This window comes from Mirounga leonina, unplaced genomic scaffold (assembly GCF_011800145.1).
Source record: "Mirounga leonina isolate KUSES-001 unplaced genomic scaffold, KU_Mleo_1.0 Mir_82, whole genome shotgun sequence".
Taxonomy (NCBI): Eukaryota; Metazoa; Chordata; class Mammalia; order Carnivora; family Phocidae; genus Mirounga; species Mirounga leonina.
In genome coordinates, this window is record NW_023270825.1 from 27,394,481 (window position 1) to 27,415,425 (window position 20,945).

Here is a 20,945-nt window from a genome sequence, read left to right on the forward strand (position 1 = left end):
GGTTTCTAGAACAGTGAGCCATTCAGTCTTGCTAAAATTCTATAATTTACTTGTACAAAGTAAAAAAGAAATGAATATTACTTCTCTTTATAGTAAAAAAACAAACAAAAACTTTAAAGAATTCCCACATGAGGGGTGCCTGGGTGGCTCAGTCGGTTAAGCATCTGCCTTAGGCTCAGGTCATGATCCCAGGATCCTGGGACTGAGCCCTGCATTGGGCTCCCTGCTCAGCGGAATGCCTGTTTCTCCCTCTCCCTCTGCTGCTGCCCCTGCTTGTGTGCTCACTCTCTCTCTCTTTGTGTCAAATAAATAAAATCTAAACAAAAAAAAACAAAACACACTAACCATTCTTTCTTGTCAATGCCCCAAGTACATAAAAAGAGAAGAAATATTTAAGGGGAAAACACTAGGCAGAGTTGGAAGGTTTTAAAATCTCTGAGCAATTCCAAAGTAAACATTTATCCATATAAAAATCAGCTCAAACCCTACTGATGCTTAAAGTGTACCATAAAAATATAAGGAAAGTGTGATACATTTCTTTTAGTTTAATTACAGAATAAAATGAGGGCTCTCTCAACTTTTTAGTATTTAGCATTGATGTTTATATGTTTACCAGGCCCTATCAATAATTAATTATACTTCTACATTCTCTGTGTCTGTTTTCTTATCTGTAAAGTTAGGAGGAATTGGATCAAGAGAAATGGTATGGAAAGACTCCCTACCATAAAAATTTTATAATAATTTTTTAAGAAATTGAATATTTTGGTAAAAACTTAATAAACCACCAAAAGTAATTAAGATTCACCATCTTAATTTGATTTGTACTTAAACTGTCATAAATAAAATGGCAGTTTGTATTCAGCAGTCTTAAACAGCTATCAGTTAAATCTAGTATGTACATAAAGGTAATTGAGATATTAAAGTCAACAATATTTAGAAAGGTCCACACAGAAATATTTCATGTAGGTAATAGTTATTTATTAGTAAAGCCAATATAAAAACATTGAAAGATATGTTTGTGTTAGCAAATATCCTTTCTCCATCCCTTTTGAATTCCTCTTCCTCATTTCTAATACCTGTGCCTAAAGCCTTTTAAGCTCTCCCCAACTGCTCCATTTCCCACCATAGCACAATGACAGGGAAAACCAGAACCTGCTGCATATTTCTTTTTCACTTCCTGGCTAAGAAATTTCTAGTTAAATATATTTTACTAGTACCATTAAGTTGAAAATTATTGTATAACGTCTGCCACATATCATTTGCATCTTGTAATAATAAAAAGTACTAAAGGCACCTGGGTGGCTCAGTTGGTTAAGCGTCTACCTTCAGCTTGGGTCATGGTCCCAGGGTCCTGGGATCGAGCCCCATGTGCGGCTCCCTACTCAGTGGGGAGCTTGCTTCTCCCTCTCTCTCCCCCTGTGCCCCTCCCCCACTCCCACTCGTGCTCTCCCTCTCTCAAATTAATTTTAAAAATTAAAAAATCTGGGCGCCTGGGTGGCTCAGTTGGTTAAGCAACTGCCTTCGGCTCAGGTCATGATCCCAGGGTCCTGGGATCGAGTCCCACATTGGGCTCCCTGCTCTGCCGGGAGCCTGCTTCTCCCTCTCCCACTCCCCCTGCTTGTGTTCCCTCTCTCACTGTGTCTCTCTGTCAAATAAATAAATAAAATCTTAAAAAAAAAAAAAATTAAAAAATCTTTTAAAAAAGTACTAAAATTTTATAAAACTTTTAAGAAAATCTTAGTCATATTTCTCATAGCATCTAATCTCCACACTTATTTGTGAGAGAGCTACTATTTTCATCTTGCACATGAAGAAACTAAGGGTCAAAGGCATAAAGTAACTTCCCTGATGACATATATTAGGTTGAATTACATGAAGCTGCCAGGTTTTATAGGTCAAAACAGACAAATATTGGTAATTTCACATGATTCAAGTAGTAGCAGAAACTGAACTCAGGACTTTGATAGAAAAAGTAATTTCAAGAACAAACCAAATGCATTTCTTAAGTCAAATGGCAATTTCTCAAGAAACTTTAAAGCACACAACTCTAAGGGGCCTTCTGGTTGTTGGCATAAAATATTTTTTGATGCTTACAATTCAGGTTTTATTTTATATATGCAAAATTTGAGAAATAAACACAGAAAACACCACCATCCACTAATAATCTTTTTTAAAAAAAAAAAGATTTTATTTATTTATTTGAGAGAGAGAGAATGAGAGAGAGCGAGTACATGAGAGGGGGGAGGGTCAGAGGGAGAAGCAGACTCCCTGCTGAGCAGGGAGCCCGATGCGGGACTCGATCCAGGGACTCCAGGATCATGACCTGAGCCGAAGGCAGTCCCTTAACCAACTGAGCCACCCAGGCGCCCCATCCACTAATAATCTTAAGAGCTGTCATATATAGTTAGGCCCACAGTGCAAAAGAAACAAAGGTTTTCCACATTTTGGAAGCTATCTAAAAGAAAATATATGCTTTTATTATTTTTCCCTGATAACAAACTGAATGCCAAATTCACAAAGTAAAAATTAATGGGGGAGGGGGGAATCCAGATATTGTATATTATACATCACCTTTTCAAGGCTATTTCCATCCAGAATAACCTTGGTTTGCCAGGGCCAATATAAAGAAATCACAAAATCGCCTTTGGTAAAATTTATGTGTTTGCTTTCTTCTACAATCCCAATACCTCCACCATCAACCACTTGAGACAACTGCCAAGCTCTTATATAATCAGTACCAGTGTCTTCATTCATTCTGCAACGCTAAAAAAGAAAAATGTTGATTAGAATAATTCTGCCTGATAATACTGGCCAGTTTATTAATTTACCTGGTGACTAAAAGAAAGGTATATAGTCAGTAATGTTAAATAAAGTCTTAGTCAAACAAATCATATTTATCTTAAATTCTATCTTCCTTTCAGTTATTTTTTATCCTGAAAAAAAGATGTATACCCTCTCTAATTAGTAAAGAAGTACAATTAGAAAGGTCCACAACTTTGTGAACAGACTAAAAACCACTGAATTGCACACTTTATTTTTTTAAGTTTATTTATTTATCTACTTATTTTTAGTCATCTCTACACCCATCATGGGGCTTGAACTCATGACCCCAGGATCAAGAGTCGCATGCTCTTCTGACTGAGCCAGCCAGGCGCCCCTTAATTGTACACTTTAAATGTATAAACTGTATGATAGATGAATTATATTTCAATAAAGCTGTTAAAATTTTTAAACAATTAAAGAAATGTAAGTACTAATACATTACACTAGCAAAAATAATACAAAATACTGTGTCAATGGCTTCAATGGATTGTGGCAAATGACCTACACTTACATGTTGCTATTACGAAACTGTCCATTTTTTATAGAAAACAAACTGTCAACATATAAACCATAATACTACTCATTTCTATTGGCCTAGCGATTCTGCTTCCTCAATGAAAATAACCCAAGAAGAAATGAAACTATTTTTACACAGTTGTTCATCACAATTTCAGGCCAAGCATTACATCATACCCCCTAACCTTAGGTGGATGTTCTCTTTATTCTATGAAGACAAAATATCACAATGACACCACACCTTTCCACAGGACTAGAGCTAAAGATATCTCTGGGAAGCAATCCAGGCTTTCTTCTTCTCTGTGGCTCACTCTTGCCCACTCATGAAGGCCAAGATGTAGAGGCCCACAGTGTGGTCCAGGAGATAGAAAAGATAGAAGGCTACTTGATTAAGGGGCCCCATGTGGTATAGTTTTCACCAGGGAAAAGGACCAAACAGGGAATTGAGGCAGAAGCTTCTATGACAATACACTTCTGCTAGTGTGCCCCTCCCAAGTGTTCTTAGAGAGCAAGAGTAACAGCCACTGAATACTGCCAGACCAAGGACCCGACCCTCTTTCTCTTCTTTTTTAAGGTAATTTATTTTTATTTTTTAAAGTAATCTCTACACCCAGTGTGGGGCTCGAACTAACAACCGTGACATCAAGAGTAGTCACATGCTCTACTAGGACCTGACTCTGGTCTAACAGAAAAACAGGAACAAGTAATTCTCCATGGGTGAGCAAATGATGTCAACACAATAGAATATTATATAACCACCAAAATAATGATATTTGGACTGGTTTTTCATATGAAAGTATGTACATAAAGTCACTTAAATATCAAAGTAGTATATATACATTAAATACAACCATGTAAAATACTGTGTACACATGGTGATTAAAATTAATTATGATCTTGCTTAATAAGGGCAGGAAGTAATGATGCCAGCTGTCAGCACAGTAAGAATAAGAACTAATAAATGGATTTGGAAATTTGAAAAAAAAATAAATAAAATAAAATTAGTTATGAATTTGGATATATTATTTTTTTAAGAACAATGTCTAGTAAAAGCAACCAAAATTATTTTCTTTCCTCCTTCAATACTTAATAAACACCATGCTAGTGACTGGAAATATAGTGATAAATAAGACCTCTGTCTCCGTAAGTTTACTCTTTATTAGGGAAGACAGACATCTAGTAACTACACAGATAATTCTTCATTACAACTGGGATAAATGCTATAGATCAAGGTACTGTTTTGAGAAAATTTAACAGAGAGAGGACTAGTCTGAGGAATCAAGGTAATTTACCAAAGCAAATCCTTTTAATGCAGGCTTTGAGGGAATAACAGGAGTTGGCCACGTAATGGGAGAGGCGTGGGAGGAAGACAGAGGGACAGCATGTATGAAGGCCTGTTTTAATTCGTACTCAGGATTTTTAGTCAGGTATAGTAAAACAACAGACACGGAGACAACTGCCTTGAAGGAAGAGTTTATTACTTACAATTCCCAAGAGGAGGAGCCCTGTGTGGTAACACAGGGAAGCACCAGAGTTAGTCAGGAAGAAAAAGCAGCAACAGGAGAGCATGGCCCAGAGTCTTTTTTTTTTTTTTTAAAGATTTTATTTATTTATTTGACAGAGAGAGACACAGCAAGAGAGGGAACACAAGCAGGGGGAGTGGAGAGGGAGAAGCAGGCTTCCCGCTGAGCAGAGAGCCCAATGCGGGGCTCGATCTCAGGACCCCGGGATCATGACCTGAGCCGAAGGCAGATGCTTAACGACTGAGCCACCCAGGCGCCCCTGGCCCAGAGTCTTTACTGTGGTTTCAGGGGGAAGAAATGGGCAAGACAGGGTAGGCAAACTTGAGTAAGTTTAGGATTAGACAGTTTGAATAATTTCCATGGGCTCTGGCTTATAGGAGTGGTCCCTAGTTGTCTGGCACCTGGCCCTTTGGTGATTTGGGGCACAGAAAATATTGGGTTGGTGTGTGAGAATTAGATGAAGGAGGTGGTTGGTATGTTCCAGGCAAGATGTTTGTTATCTCTAAAAATATGCTGGTAGGGGCAGTCTCTCCAGGATTAGGAAGACCCCTAAAATATGAAAGCATTAAAAAATACAGAAAAGGAAAAACAGGGCTAATATAAGGCTTGAGCAAAAAGGGCCACTGGTGTGTTACACATAATAAGAGGCCCAGTGTGGCCAGGGTACAAGAGGAAGAAGTAAAGTAGGGTATGGTAAGGCTGGGCAGGCAAACAGGGACCAGACTATGTAGCATCTTTTTTTTTTTCATCAGCAAGTATTTATTTATTCTATGAGTACAGTGTTATGGTAGATCTTGTTAACAACTGACCTAACATTTCATTAGGCTATTTTATTTTTTTAATTTTATTTTATTATGTTAATCACCATACATTACATCATTAGTTTTTGATGTAGTGTTCCACAATTCACTGTTTGCGTATAACACCCAGTGCTCCATTCAATACGTGCCCTCTTTAATACCTATCACCAGGCTAACCCATCCCCCCACCCCCCTCCCCTCTAGAACCCTCAGTTTGTTTCTCAGAGTCCATAGTCTCTCATGGTTCGTCTCCCCCTCCAATATCCCCCCCTTCATTTTTCCCTTCCTAGTATCTTTTTTTTTTTTTTTTAAGATTTTATTTATTCATTTGACAGAGAGAGACAGAGCAAGAGAGGGAACACAAGCAGGGGGAGTGGGAGAGGGAGAAGCAGGCTTCCCGCAGAGCAAGGAGCCCGATGCGGGGCTCGATCCCAGGATCCTGGGATCACGACCTGAGCCGAAGGCAGCCACTTAACCAACTGAGCCAACCAGGCACCCCTATCTTTTTTTTTTTTTAACATATAATGTATTATTTGTTTCAGAGGTACATGTCTGTGATTCATCAGTCTTACACAATTCACAGCGCTCACCATAGCACATACCCTCCCCAATGTCTATCACCCAGCCACCCCACCCCTCCCACCCCCACCACTCCAGCAACCCTCAGTTTGTTTCCTGAGATTAAGAATTCCTCATATCAGTGAGATCATGATACATGTCTTTCTCTGATTGACTTATTTCACTTAGCATAATACCCTCTAGTTCCATCCACGATGTGCTGTGTGTATATATATATACACACACATACATATATATACACACACACACATACATACACACACACACACAATGGAATATTATGCAGCCATCAAAAAACCCGAAATCTTGTCATTTGCAACAGACTATGTAGCATCTTAGACCATGTCCAGAACGTTAGTCTTTATCTCAAGACTAAAGGAAAGCCATTAAAGATAAAGGTGACATGATTAGTTGCTTTGTAAAAATATCTTTCTGGCTGCAGTGTGGAAGACCATCTAAGGGGGCAAAGAGTGTATGCAAGGATACCCCATTGGGAGAGGAAACAATGGTCATTCAGACTAGGTAGATGTCCTTGGAATTTATGGGGAAGTGTACTGAATTGAGATGTACTTAGAAGTAGGATCTGCAGGACCTGAGGTTGACTGACAGAATGACTACAGAGAACAAAGAGACAAAATTCTCAAGAAAAACTCAGTGCTTTGTAGCATGAAATGAGTGGATGGAGGAGCTATATACTTCCCTAGAGGAAAAAGAGGTTTTCTGTTTTTGTTGTTTTGAGGTTGAGGGTATTTAGAAGTGGAGGTCATGAATTCAATTCATGTCATAATCTTAGTTGTTTCATCATCTCTCCTAAAATCTTTGGGTCATAAATCTCTCTCACTGTAAGACTCTCAGAGGGAATTCTGCTGAATAGGAAGTTTGTTCCAACTTAAAGAATACTGTGTAAAACACATCCTTTCTGCTTGTTTTCAACTGTTCCTTTTTGACTGCTCTGATTTTTAAAACCCTTCTAACCTTGAACCTTGGCTTTATTTTGGTAAATTTTATTCTCTTAATTTACTTTGTACTTATTATCCTGGGCTTAAATGACATGCTTTACATTTTGTTCATCAGGACATGGGTAATCCTTTGTGCCCTGAGCTATGTCTTATACGCTGAGAGGTGAAGTCTTAAGAAATCCAAACCAGTCATCATCAAGAATTGACTCTAAATACTAAATAGTGCACTGTCATTTTTCTCTTGAATTTGTGGTAATTATTCTCCTCATGTGATTTGCTTAGCACAGTGTTGAGTGTGTTGAAGAGTGTTGAGGCCCATAGCTTGACTGAGCTTGTCTTAGCTGCCATTGAAAGGTGGAGCATCTTTAGGTCTGTGGGAAATCAGTGACCTAATTTACCCCTCTGTATCAACTTGAACATTTGTCTATTTAGAATGTTCTAGACCAATCACCACCTCATTTCCCTAGCCCATAAAGAAAAATTTCTTCCTAGCCCAGGGAAGAATCAATTTGCTTTCCACTGTTAGCATAATCGAGTGTGACTGCTGTCACTCAAAGAGGCTGAACTGCACTCCTGGATCAGAGGGAAAAGGAGCCTTCCCAAAGCTACAACTCTCCTGGCAGAAAACGGCACTTTTCTTCAGGATTTTCTTTATCCCTTACAACGGCACTTTAAAAGCCAAAAGGAGGAGGCAAGCAGACAGTACAGAAACAGTAATACAGAAAGAGATTATAAATTGCTTATTTGTTTCTTTGGCCAACTTTCTACTTTTCACAGACTAATGTATAGGAGCTTTCTGAATGTCGTTCATATCATCTTTTTTCTTATTTATACTGCAAACTTTTCTAAGTTTGCCATTTATCTTTTGATTTTGTACATGCTATTTTATTGTGTCTCACAAAATAGTGTTTTTTTTAAGTAGTTATATTTATCAATCATGTTTTTTCGTATTAGCTGGGTTTGCTCTCATTCTTACAAAGTCTTTCATTCCCCAACACCATTCAATTGTTTACCCAGACATATATAGGGAGAGAGAATCTTCTTTTTTTTCATGTTAGTCACCATACATTACATCATTAGTTTTGATGTAGTGTTCCATGATTCATTGTTTGTGAATAACACCCAGTGCTCCAAGCAATACATGCCCTCCTTAATACCCATCACCCGGCTAACCCATCCCCCCACCCTCTGAGAGAATCTTAAGCAGGCCCCACATCCAGTGCAGAGCCAATGCATGACCTGAGATCATGACCTGAAATCAAGAGTCAGATGCTTAACAACTGAGCCACCCAGGTGCCCCCTAAAATTTTTTATAGTTTCATTTTTTTCTTTAATTTTTTTATTATCTCTTGGAATTTATTCTAGTGAAGGATTGAGCTAAGAATGTAATTTTTTCCCAAAAGTATACAGTCAACTGATCCAACACAGTTTATTGAATAAGCTATCCTGATTTTCTTTTTTTTTTTTAAAGATTTATTTATTTGACACAGAGAGAGAGATAGCAAGAGAGAGAGAAAGAGCACAAGCAGGGGGAGCGGCAGGCAGAGGGAGAAGCAGGCTTCCTGCATGAGCAGGGAGCCCGATGCGGGGCTCGATCCCAGGACTCTGGAATCATGACCTGAGCTGAAGGCAGTGGTTTAACCAACTGAGCCACCCAGGCGCCCCTAAGCTATCCTGATTTTCTTTTAACTTTTTATTTTACATAAATACTCACAGGAAGCTGTAAAATTAGTACAACGAACAGAAATTAATGAAATGGACAATAGGAAAACAATACAGAAAATCAACAAAACCAAAAGTTGGTCCTTTGAAAAATTAACAAAACTGACAAAGTTTTAGCTAAACTGACCAAGAAAAAATAGACAAGACTTAAATTACTAAAATCAGGAATGAAAGAAAGGGTATTATTACCTATCTTTCAGAAATAAAAAAGGATTATAAGGAAATACTAAGAACTGTATGCTAATAAATTACACAACTTAGATGAAATGGACAAATACCCAGAAGCTGACTCAAGAAGAAACAGAAAATCTTAGTAGACCTAAAACAAAGATATTGAACTAGTAATTTTAAAACTCTCCAAAAAGAAAACCCAGGCCAGATAGCTTCATTGATGAATTCTACCAATCTATTCAAGAATACCAATTCTTCACAAACTCTTCCAAAAACAGAACAGGAGGGAACATTTCCCAACCCATTCTGAGGCCCATCGTACCCTGATACAAAAGTCAGGCAAACACATCACAAGAAAACAATAGACCATGAATATAGTCTCATAACCTTAAATGGATACAAAAAAACTCAACAAAATAGTAGCAAACTTCCAACAACATACTGGGGCACCTAGGTGGCTCAGTCACCCACATCGAGCCCCACATTGGGCTTCGCACTCAGAGTAGAGTCTGCTTGTCCCTCTCCCTCTGCTCCTCCTTCCGTTTGTGCATGCACACACACACACTCTCCCTCTCTCTCAAATAAATAAGTAAATAAATCTTAAAAAAAAAAATCTTATGGGTGCCTGGGTGGCTCAGTTGGTTAAACGTCCGCTTTTGGCTCTGGTCATGATCCAAGGGTCTTGGGATCGAGCCCTGCATCGGGCTCCCTGCTCAGCGGGGGGCCTGCTTCTCCCTCTTCTCCCTGCCTGTGCTGTCTCTCACTATCCCTGTCTCTCTCAAAAAATAAATAAAATCTTAAAAAAAAAAAAATAAATCCAAAAACATATCAAGGAATTATACACCAGGAACAAGTGTCATTTATTCCAAGAATGCAAGACTGATTTAACATCTAAAAATTAATATAATAAACCATATCAATAGATTAAAAAGCAAAACCACATGATCATCTCAACAGAAGCAGAAAATGCATATGACAAAATCTAAAACTTCTGAGGGGAGGGAGTAAGGAGGACTTTATTATTTAATGGACACAGAATTTCTGTTTTGGATGATGAAAAAGTTCTGGAAATGGAAAGTGGTAATGGCTGCACAACATTGTGAACGTTCTTAATGCCACTGAATTATACACTTGAAAATTGTTAAAATGGCATATTTTGTTATATATATCTTATCACAATAAAAGCAAAAACAAAAAACATCCCTTTATGATAAAACATTCAACAAACCAGGAACCAAATCAGGAATAGGAGGAAATCTCCTTAACCTGATAAAGGGTATCTACCAAATCCCACATCATACTTAATGGTAAAAGACTGAATGCTTTCTCCCTAAGATCTAGGAATAAAATAAAGATGTCCACTCTCACCTCTTCTATGTAACATTGTACTGGAGGTTCTAATCAGGCAAGAAGATGAAATAAAAAGCATTTGTACAGGAAAAGGAGAAGCAAAAACTATCTCGGTATAGTCTAAGTCCATGTGCCTGAGGGCTTCTCAGCAGCAGTCCTAAACAGTATTTTTCAATAAATCTCCTTTCTCTAAAAGTGAGTCTGTTCCTTCAAAAAGAGACCAACTAGTGGGGTGCCTGGATGGTGCAGTTGGTTAAGCTTCCGACTCTTGGTTTTGGCTCAGATCGTGATCTCAGGGTCATGAGACTGAGCCCCGTGTCGGGCTCAGTGCAGAGTCTGCTTCAGTTTCTCTCTCCCTCTGCCCCTCCCCACCGCTCTCTCTAAAATACATAAGTAGGTCTTTAAAGAGAGACCAACTAGAATAAAGGTCTTATACACAGCCTGCCTTGTAAACTAGATCAATCTGAGAGAATGTCCAATCCTAATTTACTATCTTTAAGCTTTATTTACCACTGGGAAGTGATCTGGACATTTGAAAGAACCTGATTAACCACATGTACTACTATTATGAAAACATTCTTCTATAACATTCCTTCATAACACTAGTGAATTTAAAAACAAAGGCAACCTGTAATTCCCAGGTATCAAGATATAATTGCTCAAATATTTATTAATCATAAGGATTGCACAATAAAATTGAGATGCAACATACAAAATATGAAAATAAAATTAATTTTCACCAAGTCACAAAATCCTGATTCTTACCATGTATGGATCCACAGAAAGATAAAGAGTTCTCACTTGTACTTGTCCTTCATTGATATTATCTGATAAATTTACTTCTTCTACTCGGAAATTTTCTGCCACTGGATTACCATTTTTTCCTAAAATATTAAGGAAAATATAAAATCAAAAAGTTACTTTCCTATGTATTTATTATTCTTTAGAGGGTAACTCTAGGATTCAGATAACTCCCCTTTAATACAGACATGAATAAATCTATATTGTTTTGTAATTTCTCTGTAATACAGTATAAATTCTTCAAATAGGGCGCCTGGGTGCCTCAGTCGGTTGGGCGACTGCCTTCGGCTCAGGTCATGATCCCAGGGTCCTGGGATCGAGTCCCACATCGGGCTCCCTGCTCTGCCGGGAGCCTGCTTCTCCCTCTCCCACTCCCCCTGCTTGTGTTCCCTCTCTCGCTGTGTCTCTCTCTGTCAAATAAATAAATAAAATCTTTTAAAAATAAATAAATAAATAAATAAATTCTTCAAATAGTTTCAATTGCTCTTGATTTTCCCCAAGAAGTTCCTGTGGAATATTGCTAACAACCTCAAAATTTCTTTTTAAAGATGATTACAGATAAATCACCTCATCTGTTTTAAAATTATAGGATTTCAAAACGTGAAAACTCACAGCCACTTTAAATTATGAAAATCCAAAATTTACAAGGTAGCAGAAACACCACATCAGCCAAAACAAATAGTTAACTTTCCTTCCTCATTTTAAGAAGAAATGGAAACTTAAATGAATGCAATTTTTTAAAAAAGTAAAGTCTTGGGGCACCTGGCTGGCTCAGTTGGTGGAGCATGCAACTCTTGATCTCAAGGTTGTGGGTTCAAGCCCCACACTGGTGTGAAGCCTATTTTAAAATAAATTAAAAAGCCTTGAAAACTAGAAAATTTGAAATATTGAAAGAAAAATCTGTAAGCAGAATATGCCATCACTAAAAGTGTATTCTTACTCAGTTATGTTTAATATAAGCAAACTTCCTATTGATTAAATCATCCAATGTCTAAGGTGGCAACAGAATATAAACATTTTAATCTAACAGCTCACTTTACTAAAACTGAAGTCAGAAAAGGTAAGTGGGGGCGGGGAGGAAAAACAGACAAGGTAAGTGATTTCCCCAGGCCACACACTAAGTAAACAGTAAAACCAAAGCAGCACGCACCCAAACCTCCCAGGTTATTTCCACACCTAAGTTCCTATGATTCAGGTTAGATGTCAGCACAGACATAGGTCAGTGCTTTTCACATAAAACAGAAAGGCAAATTTTAAGAATCAGTGATACATACTACAAAGAAAAAACAAAAGCTATATATATTTGTAGTATAATCTTTTAAACATAATAATTCCAAAATACCTTTTCTTCTTCAACAAACAGCCTTGATAAATAAGTAACCACTTTAAAAACTGATATTACACTGCTTAAAGAGTTTCTTCTAGTATCTCTACTACGGTTAATATCTTCCTAACTTAATTTACCACATTGACTATTACTTTTTGTTCCTTCATTTTCATTAATAATTATCAAAGACTGGGGTGCCTGGTGGCTCAGTTAGTTCAGTGTCCCACTACTAATTTCTGCTCAGGTCATGATCTCAGAGTAATGGGATCCACCGACCTTGGGCTCCGTGCTCAGCAGGGAGTCTACTTGAGATTCTCTCCTTCCCCCTTTCCTTCTGCCCCTCCCTCTGCTGTCTCATAAATAAATCTTTAAAAATAACAATAATTATCAAAGACCACAGCTGTTCATTCATCACAGACAAATACATACCAGGTCGGGAATTCAATACCACTCTTTGTACAATCATCACCTTGCTGCACAGGGGTCTCACAAGATTTCTGTATAAAATAACTCCTATAAACAGAAAAGTTTTTAAATCACAGAGTTTTAAAATATTCAGCAATTAAAAAAAAAGCACATTTGTGTTTTTGAACAAGGAGAAGACAAATCAAATTTAGGATCCAGAAAAGATACAGTCTGCTGTCAGAGTTTGCCTCTGCAAATATGTAAAGAAAGACTAAATCTAGTTAGAATTTTTGGCTAATAGGAACAAGTTCAAAAGACTAAGACAAAATGTTTTTGGCCTCATAATTCAAGCACATTCATTTTATACCATCATGAGTAAGCCTCCCACTGTGGCTTGATTAAAAGAAAACATGATTTATTCCTCCAGAGTCAAACAGTTAATCTAGTAGCAAAATAAAAACACTAGCTGCTTGAGATGTAACCAAATTTTCAAAAAATATTTTATTCATTTATCAAAATGGAAATTAACAGTTTTGTTTATAATAGAAGTAAAACATCAGAGATGCTTGGCTGGCTCAGTTGGAAGAGCATGTGACTCTTGACCTCGGGATTCTGAGTTTGAGCCCCATGTTGGGTGTAGAAATTACTAAAAAAAAAAAACAAGGAAAACATTGAAAGCATTTTTAAATCCTCACATCATAGGAAATTCTGTAATACAGAATGGCACAATAAAAAAGTAAAGGATCAGTTTATTCTGGATTTTCAATTTGAGCTAATGAAAGAAACAAAATGAAGTTCCAGTGCTGGCACTATCTGACTTGGGGGAAACAGCCCTGATCTTAGGGAGTGTTACTATGTGCCAAGCACTACTGGGAGTGCTATGAAATATATACACACACACACATATATTCATTTAATATTTCATGTATATATTCTTTTTTCAAAGATTTTAAGTAATCTCCACACCCAACGTGGGGCTCGACCTTACAATCCTGAGATCAAGAGTCACATGCTTGGGGCGCCTGGGTGGCTCAGTCGTTAAGCGTCTGCCTTCGGCTCAGGTCATGATCCCAGGGTCCTGGGATCGAGTCCCACATCGGGCTCCCTGCTCGGCGGGGAGCCTGCTTCTCCCTCTCCCACTCCCCCTGCTTGTGTTCCTGCTCTTGCTATCTCTCTCTCTGTCAAATAAATAAATAAAAATCTTTAAAAAAAAAAAAAAAGAGTCACATGCTCTACTGACTGATCCTACTAGTCCTGACCGATCCTGATCCCCAAATATATATACTCTTTTAATCTCCTAACTATCCTAATAAGTAGTAGTATTATTCCCATTTTACAGAGGAGGAAACTGAGCCTTAAAGGGTTTAAGCACTTTCCTAAGGTGGTGGAGCTAAAATTCAAACCCAAGCTGCCTGACATTCCAGAGCCAATCTCTTAACTACTACATAAAAATTTCCATCCTGGGGGTGCCTGGGTGGCTCAGTCGTTAAGCGTCTGCCTTCGGCTCAGGTCAGGATCCCAGGGTCCTGGGATCGAGCCTGCATCGGGCTCCCTGCTCTGCGGGGAGCCTGCTTCTCCCTCTCCCACTCCCCCTGCTTGTGTTCCCTCTCTCACTGTGTTTCTGTCAAATAAATAAAAATCTTAAAAAAAAAAAATTTCCATCCTGTATGTTTAAGTTGTTTGACTTCTAAAATGCTAAGCAAACATTATCTTTCTTAAAATTAATATACTTATTTACCATACCACTTCTGTCTTCTCTCCTTAGGTATTTTATCATCTCTAGTACTAACATTGAGAAGCCCGAAGGAAAACAATTTTATCAACCACTTATTTTTTATGACAATTGCAACATATTTAGCTCTTAACATCATTTCTAATTTTATATTGTAAAAGATTTTACACAGCAGCACACTTAGACATGTGACAACCATCTGTAAATCCATTTGACATTTAATAATCCCTTGCCTTGTATCACGGGGTAATTTTGTTTATGCATAACTCTACTCCTAATCCAGTTTCTCAGTTTGCAGGATATTTCAATTTCCTCATTTTTCTCTGTATCCTATAAAGTACCTAAGTATCCTAAATAAACCTGATATGCATATATACTCCAAAAAAAGTTAAATAATCATCACAGGGTATTTCTCAAATCTTGCTTACCATGGTATTTATACGGAGATAATTTATACAGAATTTTCACAAAGATTCCATTACTTATTCTTTAAAACAAAGTTATATAGGTAAATATATTACTATTCTCATTTTACAGGGAAAGCAGAGATACAGTTTGTACCCAAGATCACACGGCAGGTAAGCAGAGGAGTTGGGACTGGAATATAAATCTTCTCATACCAGATCTCGCATGCCTCCCTCTTTGCACTATTGTCCCACAATCTCCCACAAACAGGGTTTTTAGATATAGAGCCATATAATGATGTCCAACCCTCCTACAGGTACTCTTTCCTAGAGGAAGGGAATTCTACTCCCAATTAAGACCTAAATGATGTTAGCAACATTCAGTAAGACAGAAGGAAGAACACTTTCTTTTTATAATATATGTATTTATAACCTCACTGGTTGTGACATTAATGGCTAGCTGCCCTCAATATCCTTTCTCTCTTTCATGCACAATGTTGCTCTGCTAAAAGACTGCATTTCCCTGTTTCCCCTTAAAACAATCCCAGACATCATCCTACTGCCAAAAATCCCTCGGTTTGGATCTCTGGTAACAGATTATTTTAAAAACAAATACTAGGGGCGCCTGGGTGGCTCAGTTGTTAAGCGTCTGCCTTCGGCTCAGGTCATGATCCCAGGGTCCGGGGTCCTGGGCTCGAGCCCTACATCATCAGGCTCCCCGCTCCGCGGGAAGCCTGTTCTCCCTCTCCCACTCGCCCTGCTAGTGTTCCCTCTCTCGCTGTGTCTCTTTCTGTCAAAAAATAAATAAAATCTTAAAAATAAATAAACACTATACCATTAACCTGATAGAACTGTTAATATAGGTAATTCTTTAACATTATCTAATACCTAGTACATATTCAAATTCCCTGATTGTCTCAAACATGTCTTTTTTTTGCCAACTGTAGGCAATTTATTTAATTTTCCCTTTTTTAAATTTAAATTCAATTAACTAACATATAATGTATTATTGGTTTCAGAGGTAGAGGTCAGTGATTCATCAGTGTTATGTAACACCCAGTGCCCATTACATCACGTGCTCTCCTTAATGTCTATCACCCAGTTACCCCATCCCCCCAACTCCCTCCCCTCCAGCAACCCTCAAACATGTCTTTTCACAATTGGTTCTTTAGAATCAGGATTCAAGGTTCACATACTACCTTTTGAGTCTCCTCTCCTTTTTTATTTCATGCCATCGATTGTTGAAGAAACATTTGTTGCTTAATTCCTTTGTCTATGGAATGTCCTTTGATTGCTTCCTCATGGTGTCATTTACCTCATTCTTTTATTTTCCCCATCCATACCTCCCACCATCCCTGACTAGTAGTTAGACCTAGAGATTTGATTAGATGCAGGTTCAGTTTTTTAGGCAAGAATCTTTAAAGGTGATGCTGTGTGCATCCTATTTCATCACATTAAGAAGTCCAAAATATTTTGTGGGGCTAAACATATATATATTTTTTTAATTTGACAGAGAGAGAGACAGCGAGAGGGAACACAAGCAGGGAGAGTGGGAGAGGGAGAAGCAGGCCCCCTGCCGAGCAGGGAGCCCGATGTGGGACTCGATCCCAGGACCCTGGGATCATGACCTGAGCTGAAGGCAGACGCTTAACCGACTGAGCCACCCAGGTGCCCCTAAACATATTTTTAAAAGGAAATTTTCTATTGAATCACCTTATGTGTAAATTATGGAAGAATTAAAAAGCAAATTTTTCCAATTTGATGCTGGATCCAAAGGTAACTGCCCCAAAGTGGTTATTAACAGCACCATAATTTTCAAAGGAGTCTTCCCAAGTGAAGTTTCATATTTGCCCTCTTCCCTGATTACTTTCAATGTATGCTTTCTCTAAAATATGCACACTGTAGATTTGTCCAAATGCTGTTTATCAAATTAAAAGTACACTATCAAATTTCTCTTCTTCTGTATTAAATTAGAAAGTTTTCACCTGTCAAATACGAAAATTAACTAAGATAGGATAATTGCACAATATCCCTTGATAGGACCACAAACAACACATTTAAAACATAAAGAACTTAGGCGCCTGGGTGGCTCCGTTGGTTAAGCGACTGCCTTCGGCTCAGGTCAGGATCCTGGAGTCCCGGGATCGAGTCCCGCATCAGGCTCCCTGCTCAGTGGGGGGCCTGCTTCTCCCTCTAACCCTCCTCCCTCTCATGCTGTCTCTCATCCTCGCTCTCAAATAAATAAAATCTTTAAAAAAATAATAATAATAAATAAAAATAAAACATGAAGAACTTGATTTAGTAACAAAATTAAAATCTTAAAATATGACACACCTAGTTCTAGAGCTGAAAGGAGGACGTAGTGGTGGTGTGACATTCATCTCTAGTAGAGGAGGGGGGAGGGGACACTCAACTCTTTATTGACTGACATTAAGCACACCATGTTTGTTTGGTCTGATATTAAGTGGATTTCCAATTATGTTAAGTAATATACCAAAATAACACCAGATCAAGAATCAACTGAAAAATTCACTCCCGCCCCCGCATCAGGCTTCCCTGCTCAGCGGGGAGTCTGCTTCTTCTCTCCCTCTGCTGTTGCCCCTGCTTGTGCACGCTATCAAATAAATAAATAAAATCTTTAAGAAAAGAAAATTTCACTCCTGTGCTGGTCATAAAGAGTGTGTTATTTGAGCGTCTACCTTGTAGCCTAGTATTAGGAAAAGGGCACTGAACTAAGGAGACAGAGTACTTGGCTGGGTTCTAATCACGTGGGATCTTAAGAAAGGCTCTTCTCTCAGCCAGTCTTCCGAAATGCTACTAAGTGCCAGAACTGGGCAAAAGTTTTTATAATCATTGTTTCGCTTAACCCTTCCACCCAACAACTCTATGAAGATGCTACTGTCATTTATCCCCATTTTCTAGACGAGGAAAGGGAGTAAACAGAGCGGTCGAATAACTTGCCCATGTTTGCACAACTGGTAATGACCGACACTGGAACCCACACTCAATCAAACACAATACATCCCACTTCCATAACATGAGCTTCTTAATATCTTTTTCAACAAAACACTTCCCTATCCTGATCTCGTTCAATTATCCTGCCATAAACGGCTGTGCTGACACGGCCTTGTTATAAAAGGCGGAAATCTCTGGGATTTCCTCCACTCTTTCTGGCTCGCTGGTCGCTCCCTCTCCTTTTGAGTGTTCTGGTTTCCTCCTCCTGCCCAAGTCTAATATCTGGGGATTCCTGCCTGGCTCTTCCCCTTTCCCATACTGACCTCCCCTTCCTCTCTGGCTCCCACTACCAACCATTCACACGGAAATTAATAAAAATCTGCGCCTACAGCCCAAATTTCAAACTGGCTTCCCTGGCTGTAAGCGGGATATGTGTCCACGATTTATGTTCACTCTGTATGGCACATGATAGGGGGCTCAATAAAATGTGTTAAATGAACGTCCCAGACGCACCTTAAACACAATTACGTCCAAACTCGAGGTTGCTTACTCCCAACAGTTAAGTAAAAAAAAAAAATCTGCCTCTGTTGTTCTGGAGCATTCCCTAGCCTAGTGACCTAGGCAATGACGCCCGCGTCGCCGCAGCTCCGGGAAAAAAATGGAGGCCACCCTGGCTCCTCGATCCTCCCACACCCGGAGGGCGCGAGCCAGCCCAGGGTTCCCCGGCCAGCAGCTGTGGGGCCGCCCCTCTCCCGGCACTCACCCCCACGCAGCTGGGGAGGAAATCTCGCGCGGCGTGTGGAGCTTGCGAGGGGCCTGCCGCGCGACCTCGGGCCTCCGAACCCAGTACGCAGGCGCACTGCTAGACCTCTGCTCCTCGCCTCCGCCCCCTCCGCTCCAGCGGCGGGCTTTTACGGTTTAGGCAAGTTTTCTGGGTTCCCACGTTTCGGAGAGAGGTGGGGAAGGTGCGGAGTTTTAAAGGCTCCTCACGTGTCTGGGCAGTGTGTTGTGGGGTTTTTTGTTGTTGCTGGCGGGGGAGGGGCAGAGGTCTGAGCCCAAATCAAGAGTGGGTGGCGTACCTGACTGAGCTACTCAGGAATTTAATTCGTTGTATGGACTTCTCTCTGAGCCTCAGATTGGGGGAAATTACAGTGAGACAGCGGCCATCAAGCCTATCCCTGGTTTTATAGGCAGGGAAACTGAGACTTGGAGAGCTGATGTGGTTGGACCACCCACTTTTCTGCTGGTTAGGGGCAATGTTGGGGTTAAAATTGCCTCTCCAGATTGCTGGGCTAGGACCCTTTCCCTTACAACAGGGCTGTCTTTTCTTTCACAAAGAATCCCAGCTTCCTCAAAGATGGATTACCCAATGTTGAAAGAGGAATTCAACTGCTTCCTTTTTGACTTTCTAATTGATTAAATTCTTTCAAGTCTATCTCCTAACTCAGGCAAAAGATCCTGCAGGCAAAGCATCCCCTCAAGCAGTAAGGACTGCCCTGAGCCAGCAAGACCCCAGTGACTGACCCCAAGACAATGACTGATGTGACCTTTACTGCCCACCTGCACATACCCATGACCTTTGCCCCACATTTTCCTTATATAAACCTGGAAGTATTTTCAGCACTTTGGAGGCAGTCTTTGAGACACTAGTCCACTGTTTTCCCATTGTTAGCCTCACTGAAATAAAATGCCTTTCTCTTTTCACCTTTTGTCTCTCTGCCTTTGGATTTTATTAGCGGCAAGTGGCCAAACCTGGTCAAATCCCCAGAGCCAGGTACCCTTGCACCCCTGTGCCCCTGCTACAGTGTGAACTGATTTCTCAATTTCATTAATTATTAATTGCCTTTTGTGTTGAACTGGGTTGAGCAAGACTTATTCCTAAGACAGCTTGGATCCCCAGGGACTTTAATAAACCCTAAGAGAGACCATTCTGAATTAGGCAGGTGAAGGAATTGCTATTTATATTGTATTCATGTCAGAGCTAATAGCTCAGCATACATCATGGTATTCAGTAGCTGAATGATGACTGGGGTAGTGAGCAAGAGGGTAAGAATCATTCAACAGGTTGGAGCTTCTGGTAGCTTTATCTCTTAAAAATTTTGTTTAAGATTTTATTTATTTATTGGACAGAGAGCACAACCCCGGGGAGCAGCCCGCAGAGGGAGAGGGAGAAGCAGGCTCCCTGCTGAGCAGAGAGCCCAACACGCCACTCCATCCCAGGACCGTGGGATCAAGACCCAAGGCAAAGGCAGACGCTCAACCGACTGAGCCACTCAGGTGCCCCTCATCTCTGAAATTTTTAACTTCCTTTGAGAAAGCTTCAGGAAAGGACTGGAAAGATTATAGTACTTTGCAAACTCAGGCAGGAGCTTATCTCTTATTGGTCTTGTACAGGTAGACCTTCAATAACATTTTTTTAATAACTTGAACCAATTGATGAAAAAAGAAAATGCTGGGTGCCTGGGTGGCTCAGTCGTTAAGCGTCTGTCTTCGGCTCAGGTCATGATCCCAGGGTCCTGGGATCAAGTCCCAGGTCGGGCTCCCTGCTCTGCGGAGAATCTGCTTCTCCCTCTACCCCTCTCCCCTTCTGCTCTCTCTCTCACTCTCTCTCATGCTCTTTCTCTCTCAGATAAATAAACAAAGTCTTAAAAAAAAAAAAAACTCTAACAGACTAAAAGTAATAGCATAAAGTAAAGGTAGTCTAGAACTTGATCTTGAAAGAAACTTTTTTTTTTAAGATTTTATTTATTTATTTGAGAGATAGAGGGAGCATGTGCGGGGGAAGGGGCAGAGGGAGAGAAACAAGCCGACTCTCAGCTGAGCAGGGAGCCTGACCTGGGACTCAGTCCCAGGACTGTGGGATTATGACTTGATGACT

General features: G+C 39.6%; 1 protein-coding gene across 3 annotated transcripts in view; it reads right to left on the reverse strand.

The window, feature by feature from the left end:
* Positions 1-18,953, reverse strand: part of PTGR2 (prostaglandin reductase 2) — a 28,274-nt gene extending 9,321 nt beyond the window's left edge. Inside the window, exons 1-4 of one of the 3 annotated variants that reach the window (XM_034992935.1) lie at positions 18,831-18,953; positions 13,001-13,084; positions 11,209-11,327; positions 2,572-2,763 (exon numbers count right to left, since the gene is read on the reverse strand). In XM_034992935.1, coding sequence (XP_034848826.1) covers positions 2,572-2,763; positions 11,209-11,327; positions 13,001-13,037 — 348 coding nt within the window. In that variant the 5' untranslated portion in view covers positions 13,038-13,084; positions 18,831-18,953. The other 2 variants (XM_034992936.1, XM_034992937.1) reach the window with 2 other exon arrangements.
* Positions 18,954-20,945: the final 1,992 nt, after the last annotated feature.